The sequence below is a fragment of the Nycticebus coucang genome, chromosome 3, assembly GCF_027406575.1.
Source record: "Nycticebus coucang isolate mNycCou1 chromosome 3, mNycCou1.pri, whole genome shotgun sequence".
Taxonomy (NCBI): domain Eukaryota; kingdom Metazoa; phylum Chordata; class Mammalia; order Primates; family Lorisidae; genus Nycticebus; species Nycticebus coucang.
Window position 1 is genome coordinate 124,120,651 of NC_069782.1, and position 13,066 is coordinate 124,133,716.

General features: G+C 37.9%; 1 protein-coding gene across 1 annotated transcript in view; it reads right to left on the bottom strand.

Annotated features, from left to right (window-relative positions):
- Positions 1 to 13,066, bottom strand: part of LOC128580647 (cytochrome P450 2C18-like) — a 49,238-nt gene that overhangs the window by 18,022 nt on the left and 18,150 nt on the right. The window contains exons 6-7 of the mRNA XM_053582778.1: positions 4,305 to 4,446; positions 1,221 to 1,408 (exon numbers count right to left, since the gene is read on the bottom strand). Of these exons, the coding sequence (XP_053438753.1) occupies positions 1,221 to 1,408; positions 4,305 to 4,446 (330 nt within the window). The remainder of the gene's footprint in view (positions 1 to 1,220; positions 1,409 to 4,304; positions 4,447 to 13,066) is intronic.

Below are 13,066 nucleotides of genomic sequence, written 5' to 3' on the forward strand. Positions count from 1 at the left end.
TCACAGCTATTTTTTGTTTCAGTTTAGCCAGGGCCAGGTTTGAACCCACCACCCTCAGTATATGGGCCTGGCGCCCCACCCACTGAGCCACAGGTACCGCCCAAATGATTTGTTTTTCTTTCCATTTTTCTGTTTCTTTGAATGCTTGGGATTGTTCAAAAGCCTTGTCTTCAATTTTAGAGATCCTTTCTTTTGTGAGCTCAACTCTATTACTGATGGATTCTGTTGTATATCAAATCTCCTCAAGTAACTTTTTCATTTCCTTGATCTGTGCTATCTCTTTTCTCATTATGTCCATATCCTTGGTGATTTTATCTTTGAATTCATTAATTTCTTGAGACAATATTTGAATAACTCTTTGTATTTCTATTTCCATCTTTTCCTCCATCTATTCATTTTATTTGTCATCCATACTCCAAATTCTATTTCTGACATTTCAGCCATTTGTCTATGAATGGTATCTTCTGTTCTATCTCCTTTGTCATTCCATGGGGGAGTAGATATCCTCTGATTATTTGTGTTGCCAGAGTTCTTCCTATAGTTCCACCCCATGATTATTTTCTGCAGATTGGCTAGTAACACTGGCAAGTCAAGATTGGATAGAGCCCCCCATGAAGTGGAACTAAACAGTCCTTTACCAATAAATTGGGGCTGGTGATTGTGGTTTTCCCCCTGCTGCTTTATAAAGGTCCCTTTCAGAGATACAGCCAGAGACTATGAGCACCTGCTTGGTGTGATAGTGCTAGCTGTCTTTGTTTGGTTCTCAGCCAGACTCTATTCAATTCTACAGAGCTGTGGTATTAGGCTGAAAAAATCTCAGCTGGGGAGGGATACAAGCAACTCTGGTGGCCTCCCCCCCCCCACACACACACTAGCAACTGCTAGAGGATGAGAATCAAACCTTTCCACTACAAGACAACCACCACTCAACCATGGAGGGTCCCTGGGTAGACAGCCTAGGTCGAGAATTCTAATCTGATTGTCCTGGGCAGTACAATCACTGCTAAACAGGAAAGGTTGAAACAGTCTCCAGCAACCCAATAGTGGGGATCCACAGGCACTTCTTTACCAGAACCTGAGGGACTGGAGCCAGGCTAGCTCCGGTGAGACAAATTTTGAGTTTTACACTTCTCTCATCTTGTGTTGATAGAGAATTAGAACCATAGTGTGAATTTGAAAATTTCAAGAGTACTGAGGTTTGTATAAGGAAATAACTTTACCTTGGGGAACAGATAATTTCTGAATTTAATGTCATGAGTCACGGTATGTGGCAAATTGATGGGGAGGAGGTCAATGTATCTCTGGACCTCATGCACCATGGCATCTGTGTAGGGCATGTGGTTCCTGTCCTGCATGCACGGTCTCCGGTGTCTGCCAATCACATAGTTAATTTCTTCCTGGACTTTAGCTATAAAACACAAGTAAGAGGTGATGGAAAAGGTAAAAAAGAGCACATTTGTCATAGCAATGTAGAATTACATGTAGCATTTAGGAAGGTGTCCCAACATCATTGTATACATGAGTTTTATGCCCAGATATACACATGGATTTATAATGAGAGTCCATCATATATGTAAATACAACTCTCCTACAAAGTAGGAGTCACAATGCATCAGCATATATTTATAAATTAGCATACCCCATAACTTATACAGATAATAAACATACAGCCTATGTTGCTTCAAATTTACTTTATGTATAATAAACATATAATAAAAATAGAAATAACAAAGTATTTCAAAAAAATAAACACAACATATTTAAGTCAAGAAATTACAGTGCTTGCAAACAGAAAAAGCAAGAGACAAATATTACTTTTATATCAAAATAATATGTAGGGTTCAAAAATACATGTAACAGATCCACATATATATATGTTTCTGTGTGTGTGTGTGTGTGTGTGTGCAGTGCACGTGCATGTATAATTTGTAGTGATAACATTTTCATTCCTCCACTTCCCAAATGTGGCCACTATGGGCATTCCAGTATCTTCTTCTGGAATCATGTTCATAATTCCAGATAACAACCGTTTGTTTTTATTTCTTCCTTAACCATTGTTAAATAATATTTAAAGGTTTCCTAATATGGGAGATGAGAATTTTCATCTCCATCTGAACATCATATAGAGATATTCACACACACAAACTGACACACACTTTCACATACACAATTCCTCACTCTATTTAGCAGAATATATTTAGATTGCAATTTCTGCTTTTATTACTAGTCATTGTTTATATAATTCTGACTACGTAAATATACTTCTTTCTTTACAGAAATATGATTTCATTACATTTTTAGTATTTTCTTTGGCATAGATACAAATAACTCTTACTTGGATTTATACTTTTCTATTATTCAAGTCAGAATTAATTTCAAATGTTCAGGTGGATGTGTCAAACTCCAACTAATAATTTTCCAATTATTGGGAAATCACAAAATATGTATAGCTTCTCCTTTGTTTTTGGTGTCTCTTTTCAAACCTGCATTATTTCCCAAGCCCATTCTGAAGTGGCTGTTCTTTTGGCCTGGACAATGGCAGCTTTCCTGACACTCTCCTTGTCCTACATAAGGACTCCTGATCACAGGAGTTCATGACATCCTGTCCTTTTACTTGGTTTTGGATATTTATATGGAGCTCACCTGTCATATCAAACAAAGGTGAAAAAACGTATAAAATTTATGTCATGTTTGAACCCTTTTATTAATAGACAAATTATTGTCAAGAATTATGGTGCTTTCTGAATCTAAATCTTTTTACATGACCTGACATAACTCTCTGAAAGACATTATGCTTTTATTTATTTTTTTTTAATTTTGTTCTTCTGAAATTCCATGACCCTGCATCTTGGGGTGGAAGCTTTGATTTCCTTCACTCTGATGAACACTTAGAATATTCTACAAAGATGGCAAATACAGAGGTCTTTCTCTAGAGCTTTTCTCTCTCTGAAGGATATATCTTAGCTGACTTTCAGGGAGCAAGATGGAGAAAGAACCCAAGTCTCTGAATTCAAGGAGCAGAACTCTAACAAATCTTTTTTTCCAACACTATTTTGTTGGTATCTCCTGGTGTCTCTCAGACCGAAGCATATCCTCCTATTCTCCAAAGAGTGAGCCTTTCTTTCAGGTGTGGGCAAGTAAATAACCTGATAAAGGAGTTGGGAACCTAACCAGAGAGAGGCTCTTTTTAAGCCTCATTGTCTACCTTCTTTGACACTTGGTACTTCCAAATACTGAACCTTATGAGAATTGTGGAAATGCAGATTACCGTTTCTTGCATAATAAGTCTTCCCATTCTTTGTTTGTTTTTGTTTTTGGCCAGGGCTAGGTTTGAACCCGCCACCTCCGGCATATGGGACTGGTGCCCTACTCCTTGAGCCACAGGCGCCGCCCCAGTCTTCCCATTCTTAATTTAGGTTGCCTCTTCACTCTCTGCATAGAGTGAGTTACCACCCCTCCTTTGCTCTCTGCCTTTCAGAAGCTTACCAAAGACTTAAGGGCTGTTTCCTGAACTCCTCTCTTCTTATTTTGAAAGACTAATTCTCACCTGCAATTAGTTTATTGTTATTTAAGTGGGATCTTGACAAAAGGGGGGGGGGGAGTATGTTTCTTACCTACTGTAAAACTTGTACTTCTTAATGGTTAATTTCTAAAGTAGAATTGTACACGAAGGATAAAATTATTATCACATTCTAAGGAAATTCTAATTTTGTGAAACATCAGTTTTATGGAATAGACTTCTGGAATAATAAAATTTCTTAAAGTACATCTTCTGCCTAAATGGAAACATCTTTCTTATGAATCTAATGTTTTAGAACTTCGAAGACTGAAAATTATCTCCGGCAGCCTCATTGTATTTTTAGGATTTCACTTTGCTTTAATGAAGGAGATACATTGTTTTCCTACCTTAACATTAGAACATTGAATTTTCAGAATGAGGAAATATATCTTCAAGAGCATACCTACTGTTCAAAGGACACTTTTCACAATCAAACCAACATGCAATCCCAGGCCAATTTATACTGGCTCTGCCTGCCACAAATCACTACCCATGAAATTCACAGGCTGCATCAGAGCCCTATTGCTTTTCATCCTGCCATACTTTCTTCACTTCTCTCAGTCATCTTCTCCTATTGAATAAATATTGTTTATTTTAATCACATTGTTAAATTTGGATAGATTACAGCAGCTGGAATAGAAGTGTAAATAGTGAAATTTTTCTAAGAAATATAAGTTGGAGGACCCCAGCAAAATCTACCCCACATCTTTTCTGCATTCACTTTTCTCACCATCTGTGGCCATACCTGTGACCTCTGGGTGCTTCAGCAGGAGCAAGAGAGCATATCTCAGTGAGGTGCTCATTGTCTCTGTCCCAGCAATGAATAAGTCAGATACGGAGCGTACCAAGTTTTCCATAGTGAACTCAGACTGCGAGTTGTTCTTTTCCTAGAAAAGATTTGATACAATTATTTGACAAATTATTTGCTAGGATATTTAATTACTTAAATCCTCAATGTCAGTAATCATTAGGGAAATGCAAGCTAAAACCACAATGCAATATACTTTACCCATGTTAGAATGACTTATATTAAAAAAACCCCAAACAATAGATGCTGGCATGAACGAAGAGAAAAAGAAATGCTCATACACTGTCAGTGGGACTGCAAATTAGTACATCTATGGAAATGAGTATGGAAACTTGTCAAAGAACTAAAAGTAGACCTATCATTCAGTCCAGTAATCCAGTTATTGTGTATCTACCCAAGAAGAAGTCTTTTTTATGAAAAAAACACTTTTATGAAAAAAACTCAACTGTTTATTGCAGCTCAATTCACATTTTCCAAGATGTGGATTCCTCCTAAATGTTCAGCAACTCAAGAGGGGGTTAACAAAATGTGGTATATATATATATATATATATATATATATATATATATATGTGCCGTGGAGTACCACTCCACCATAAAAAGAAATGATTTAATGTCATTTGCAGCAATTTGGATGAAACTGGTGACCATTATCCTAAGTGCAGTATCTCAAGAATGAAAACGAGAAAAATACCCCATATATATCCTGATAATTTGTAAGTAAATGATGGGCATACATGGACACAGAAAGAAATAAAAAACAACATTGGAAACCATCAAGAGAAAGGAAGGCAGAAGAGGGGGTAAAAACCTAAAGTAACAGATACAATGAACATGATTTGGATGATGTGAAAATGTATAACCCTGACTACAAAAAGCATTATAAAAATGTTCACGTGACAAAACCGCTTTTTGCCTTCTTAATATTTTGAAAATGAAATATAATACAAAACAAAATAACTCACATTGCTATAAGGTTATCCAACACAAAAACTGAAGTGTTCATTGCTAGACTAAATTACATTATAAAATGGCAGAAACTGTTTTTTAATCCAATCAGCCAATCTATTCCTCTCCAGTGGGGAATTCAAGCCATTAACATTTATTGAAATAATTGATAAGTGTGGTAGTATTCTATTCATCTTATTTTGTGAGAGTCCATTGCTTAGTTTTATCTTTTGCATCGGTATGGAAGTTGGGTTCTGTCCTTTAATTTCTGAGTTCTTATTTTGCTGCTGATCCATTGTGATGGTCAGTGTGTAGAACAGGTTGAAGTATTTCATGTAGAGTTGGTCTTGTTGTGGCGAATTTCCTCAATGTAAATGATTTTATTTTTCCATCAATTTTAAAGCTTACCTCAGCAGGATATAGAATTCTGGGCTGGAACTTGTTCTGTTTAAGTAGATTAAAGGTAGATGACCTTTGTCATCTTGCTTGGAAAGTTTCATTAGAGAAGTTTGTAGTCACTCTGATGGATTTGCCCCTGTAGGTCAACTGGTGCTTACTCCTGGCAGCTTGCAGAATCTTTTCTTTTGTCTTGACTTTGGACAGGTTCATCACAATGTGTCTTGGAGAAGCTTGGTTAGAGTTGAGGTGACCTGGGGTCTGATATCCCTCTGAAAGGAGTGTGTCAGAATTTTGGGTGATACTTGGGAAACTTTCATGTATAATATTGTCTAGTATGGCTTCCATTCCCTTGGGGTATTCTTCTTCCCCTTCTGGGATTCCTATAATTTGTATGTGTGAATGCTTCATAAAGTCCCATAATTCTGGCAGTGAACATTCTGCTTTCTCTCTCCTTTTTTCTGCCTCTTTAACTATCTGAGTTATCTCAAGAACTTTGTCCTCTACCTCTGAAATTCTTTTTTTTACATGGTCTAACCTGTTACTGATACTTTCTATTGCATCTTTCAGTTCCCTAATTGACCGCTTCAGCTCTTTCAGTTCTGCTATATCCTTTCTATATTCTTCACATCATTCATCTCTTAGGTGATTCTGTTTTTGGATTTCCTTTTGGTTATTTTCCACTTTATCAGCAGTTTCCTCTGTCACCTTTACTATTCAACATAGTCCTGGAAGTTCTAGCCAATACAATTAGGCAAGACAAGGAAATAAAGGGAATACAAATGGGAGCAGAGGAGGCCAAACTCTCTCTCTTTGCTGACAATATGATCTTATACTTAGAGAATCCCAAAGACTCAACCACAAGACTCCTGGAAGTCATCAAAAAATACAGTAATGTCTCAGGATATTAAATCAATGTCCACAAATCAGTAGCATTTCTATACACCAATAACAGTCAAGATTAGAAGCTAATTAAGGAAAAAACTCCCTTCACCATAGTTTCAAAGAAAATGAAATATCTAGGAATATACCTAATGAAGGAGGTGAAGGACCTCTATAAAGAAAATTATGAAATCCTCTGAAAGGAAATAGCAGAGAATATTAACAAAAGGAAGAACATACCATGCTCATGGCTGGGAAGAATCAAAATTCTTAAAATGTCTATACTCCCAAAGCAATCTACCTATTCAATGCCATTCCTATCAAAATACCAACATTGTACTTCCAAGATTTGGAAAAAATGATTCTGCATTTTCTATGGAACCAGAAAAAAACCATATAGCTATGGCAGTTCTTAGTAATAAAAATAAAACTTGGGGCATCTCCATACCAGATTTTAGGCTGTACTACAAAGCCATAGTGGTCTAGACAGCATGTACTGGCACAAAAATAGAGACATAGACACTTGGAATCAAATAGAAAACCAGTAAATTAAACTAACATCTTACAACTACCTAATCTTTGATAAACCAAACAAGAATATACCTTGGGGGAAAGACTCCCTATTCAATAAATGTTGTTGGGAGAACTGAATAGTCACATGTAAAAGACTGAAACTGGACTCACACCTTTCCCCACTCACAAAAATTGATTCAAGATGGATAAAGGACTTAAATTTAAGGCACAAAACAATAAAAATCCTCAAAGAAAGCATAGGAAAAACACTAGAAGATATCGGTGTGGGGGAAGACTTCATGAAGAAGACTGCCATGGCAATTGCAACAACAAAAACAAACAAATGGGACTTCATTAAACTGAAAAGCTTCTGTACAGCTAAGGAGACAAAAACCAAAGCAAACAGACAACCTACACAATGGGAAAGGATATTTGCATATTTTGAATCAGACAAAAGCTTGATAACTAGGATCTATAGAGAACTCAAATTAATCCACATGAAAAAAGCCAACAATTCCATATATCGTTGGGCAAGAGACGTGAATAGAACCTCCTCTAAAGAAGACAGACGAATGGCTAACATATGAAAAAATGTTCATCATCCCTATCTATTAGAGAAATGCAAATCAAAACCACCCTGAGATACCATCTAACCCCAGCAAGAATGGCCCACATCACAAAATCTCAAAACTGCACATGCTGGCATGAATGTGGAGAGAAGGGAACACTTTGACACTGCTGGTGGGACTGCAAACTAGTACAACCTTTTTGGAAAGAAGTATGGAGAAACCTCAAAGCACTCAAGATAGACCTCCCATTTGATCCTGCAATCCCATTACTGGGCATCTACCCAGAAGGAAAAAAATAGTTTACCATAAGGACACTTGTACTAGACTGTTTATCACAGCTCAATTTACAATTGCCAAAATGCGGAAACAGCTTAAATGCCCACCAACTCAAGAATGGATTAACAATCTGTGGTATATGTACACCATGGAATACTATTCAGTCATTAAAAAAAATGGAGACTTTACATCCTTTCTATCACTTGGATGGCAGTGGAAGACATTATTCTTAGTAAAGCATCACAAGAATGGAGAAGCATGAATTCTATGTACTCAATTTTGATATGAGGATAATTAATAATAATTAAGGTCACGGTGGTGGTGGGGGAAGGGGAGAACAGAGAGAAAGAAGGAGGGAGGTATGGAGAAAGGAAGAGCAGAGAGAGTGAAGGAGGGAGGGGGGTGAGGCCTTGGTGTGAGCCATACCTTTTGGGGGCAAGACGCGATTGCAAGAGGGACTTTGCCTAACAAATGCAATCAGTGTAATCTGGTTTATTGTACCCTCGATGAATCCCCAACAACAAAAAATAACAAAATAAGAATGGCAGAAACTGTTGACCAGTCTCCAAAATTTTATTTACTACCTATCCCTGGTGGGCCTATAAATTCCCTTAAGGAGACAATTTTCATCTAGGTGACACAGGCAGCATATTTCTTTCTCCAAAAAATATAATCAAAAGTGCATTGGTGGCCTTTCATAGTCCATTTTGTGTTGTCTGACAGAATACATCAGGCTTGGTAATTTATAAAGAAAATAAGTTTATTTATCATGGTTTTGGATGCTGGTAGCATAGCACTAACCTCTGCTTATGGCCTTCATGCTGTGCCATCCCATGGCAGAAGGCAGAAGAGCAAGGGGAAAGAGCATATGAGCAACTGAGCAAGAGAGGGACAAATTTCCTTTAATAGCAAACCTATTCTGTTGAGAGCTAACTCATTCCAGCAATAATGACTTGAATCTGTTTATGAGGACATAACTCTCATGACCTACTCATCTCTAATTAGGCCCACTTCCCACCATAGTTGCACTGGTCATTAAATTTTTAAACCATAAACATTGGTGGATACATTCAGAACAGATCCTTCCATACCTGGCCTCCAACATTCATATTCTTCTACATTGAAAGCACATGTAGTGAGAGTTAGTCAGGGTAGAGCCAACTTGATACAGTGGGTCTGGTCATTTAGGTTCTAAGTGACTTTTATCTCCTGTCGTTCAGCCCGTTCTTACTGTTTTGTAAATTTAGCTCCCACTCTAAAGATGCCTAACTTGAGTAGGTTAGGTGGATTGATTTAGTAGAGCAACTTTGGAATTGGAATGTTGTGATAGGTCATTGAGTTATGCTGATTATTAAAATAAGGGTTAATGTGGTCTTTGCTTTGAACTTTTATGTATGAAACAGTGATTTTGGAAATGGAGGAACAGAACAGTCTTGGAGAGGCTACTCTCACTGTTCTCCAGAATCATTGGGCTTCTCACTAAAAATAAAATTCTGTAGAACTATCTCTTTCTCTGCACATTGGCTGACAGTGACAGGTGACTGGACCCTCTTCTTCTGGTAACAACAATGCAAAATATATTTATTCCTTCCCAATACTCTTTAAAGTCATAATTGGTTCCAGCATCAACTTAAAAGCCCTAAAGGAGATATAAGGTGGGACTCAAGGTGTGATTAATCTTGAGACAAATTCCTTTCTAGCTGTGAGCCTGAGCAATTAACAAGCTATATGATTCCAAAATATAATCATGGAACAGAGATAAGGAAAATGTTCCTATTGCAAAAGGGGAAAGTAAGTAAAATGAAAGGGATAACTGGTTCTTAGTAAGTACAAAACAATAGTTATGTCTTAAAGCTAGACAACAATCTTCTTTGACTTCATGCCCCATATCCTGAGCACACTGGTGTAATGCTTGCTTCTCTGGCTTTGCTGGGCTCAGTCCACCAGGAAACCTTCATGGGCTGGAGTTTGTGACTAAAGCTTTCCCAGGCTAGAATCACATACAGTTCTGGAGCCTCTAAGGTGACCTTACCCCCATGTTTCCAAGAGTATGGCACCAGTGGAAATTCTCTGCTTTCCCCTGACATGATTGTCCACCTGGCCATTAGGCTATTTACAACAGAATTTGGACTCAACGTGAAGGTTTTGCAACCCCATAGCTTGTCTATTCTGCATATCTGGAAAGTCATTGCCACATGACTGTGCATGTCAGTGTGGCAGAACAGTGGCATTTGGCCCACTTGAACCCTGTTCCCATATTCAGGGTGAAGATGGGGAGGGTGTGGAAGGAAAACAAATGCTGAGGTCCCATTGACACCTCCCAGGAAAGCTTGTCTTCCGGGTCCCAGCTTGCCTTGAAGATTTCTGAAATGACTTTGGGGTCACTGTCCTATTGTCTTGAGGAATAGCACCCCTCACTTTCTATTTACACTAATCTTTTTAGCAAATGATGAAGTAAGCACACCCTGGGATGGCTCTCCTAAAGACACCTTTTCACTCTTTATTTGACCAGGTAAGAAATTGTCCACTTTTTCCACTGTGCTTCCCTTATCCATAAATTCCACCTTGAAAACATTTCTCTTTTCTCTCATTTTACTATAAATGGTCAAAAGAAGCCATTCAGGACCTTAAATGCTTTCAGGAATAGATATTTTTCCTTCTAAATGTCCGATTAATTGCTCCAACTTCCACATTCCATAAAACCTTAAGCATGATCACAATTCTGCAAAGATTTTGCAGTTGTATTATAAGGGAAACCTTTACTTTGGTTTTCCATATCTTTTACCTCATTTCCAGCTGTCACCTTATCAGAATGGCCTTTACCATCCTTATTTCTGCCAACATTTTTAGTAACACCACTTAAATAATCTGTAAGAAGATTTAATCTCTCTCACCAGCTCTTATAGAATACACTTCCCTCAGTAATAGCAGAATGTACATTCTTTCTCCAGGATAGCCCATATTTTTTATCGTAAACAATTCTGAATACTTTTTTTAAGATCAAAATCACACAAAATATCTTCTCATATCCTTCAATAAGGGAAAGAAAAGTGAACATTTAACAACATGCTATCAAAATGACAGGTTAACAAGCAGACTCACAAGGGAAATAGAAAATATTGAGAAATAAATGAAAATGAAAACTAAATATACCAAAATAATGATAGGTAACAAAAGCAATCTTAGAAAAAAAGAAAAAAATGATAGGTATCAAAAGCAATCTTAGAAAAAAAATTATAATTTTAGACATCCTCTTTAAAAAAGAATAAAGTGTTCAAATAATGTAACTTTGCAACCTAGACAATAGACAAACAATAGCAAACTAGACTCAATACCAGCAGAAGAGAAAAATAAAAAAGACAAAGAAAATCAATAGAATAATCAATGACACTAAATAATCAATTTTGTTTCTTTGAAAGATCAACAAAATTGACAAACTCGTACATGACTGCCTAAATAAAAATAGAAGACATCATGGAGCAAGATGGTGGCCGAGTAACAGCTTCCTTGCAACTGGGCACGGTAAGTCTGGGGAGACAAGACTCCAGGCATCTCTGGCCGGTGGGATCTGCCTATAATTATCCCTTTGAGGACACAAGGAGTCAACAAGAGACTTCTGGACCCCAAGAGGAGGACAAAAGCAGTGGAAAACTGGTAAGTGGTTGTGTGTGTTCGTTCAGTCTAATCCCACCGGCAACTGTAAGTATAGCAGCAATGAGGTTGCAAACTGGAAGGGCCTTACCTGTGAGCTGTTTTGGTGTTTTTGGGACTTGGCGCTCAATTGAACTGCCTTAGGAGAGCTTGGGCAGGAGTGTGGAGAACTTTGGGCATTGTCTAGGGCCCCAGACTGAGCCGCTGAGCCAGACAGAGCTAATAGTGTTTGGCTGTGGGCTCTGCAGAGCCATTGTGAGAGAACTGCCCCAGCAAGCTCTGCCCTCAGGGTTGCAGAACAAGGATCGGGTGGGAGCTAGTAATCTACAGACTGAGTAGCCTAAAGGTGGGGACTGAGCTGCCTTACAGCCTTAGCCCTCAGGGGCAGAGTGAGACCAGTTTCGGCACACTGAGTAAGTGGATTGCCACTTCAGCAGTGATCCCAGCAACAAGCACTTTCCTGGGAAAACTTCTGCTTAGCTAAGTTTAGCAGTTTAAAGTGCCTTTTAAGAGGGCTGAGGAGACATTTAGGTTCTCTATCCTGTGGGGTTTGAGAAATCAGCAGAGGCCTCCAGTTGTATCAGCATTATGATTAACATCGCATACCCCAGAAGATCACCTATTGCCCAGACAACATTCAGCAAGATATTTATGCTGCTTTGCTTTTGGTTTTGTTTTTTGTTTTTTTCTTGTTGTTGTGATTTTGGTTTTTAATTTCATCCTTTTCCCTATAGACTTTTGTTTTCTTTTCTTTCTTTCTTTTCTTTCTTCATTTTTCTAGTTTAAATGTCATATCCCACTGTTGCCTTTTTCAACAATTAGAACTTCAATTTTGCTAGTGTTTCTACTCCTATTATTTGTTTTTTTCTCCCAATTTTATCCTGTAAAGCTTTCTGTTTGCTTGTTTTGGTTTGATTTATAGCATTTTTGTCTTTCCTCTCAACTTGGTGGAGATGGGATACTGTGTCTGAACAGGCTAGCAAAGAGCTGCTGACCTCAAGGGAACTACCCAACCCAGCACCCCCAGAGGTTGGGTTTTTTTTAAGGTTGTGTCAAAGTACCCTACCATACACCTATATTGCTCTGTCTCCCTCTTTCTGTGCCTCTTTTCTTTTTGTCAATATTTCCTTTACCCACCCCCTTTCCCCTCTCCATTCTCTTTTTTCTTTTCTTTCTTTCTTTGTTTTTTTCCTTCTTGCTCTTCAACCTTCTCATCCTTCTGGTCCTGTACCAAAAGGACTCATCAAAACCCTAGTCCAGATGGCATCTTAAAGAGCAAGAGGAAGTGAAAGAAAAATTAGGGCAAGGAAACAGATAAAAGAAATCACTCATGAGGAAGAATCAGCAGAAAAATCCAGGCAACATGAAGAACTACTCCAGAGCAACCTCCACAAGGGATTGTGAGGTACCTGCTGCAGAGGATTCCACCTATAAAGAAATGTTAGAAATAACAGAAAGGGAATTT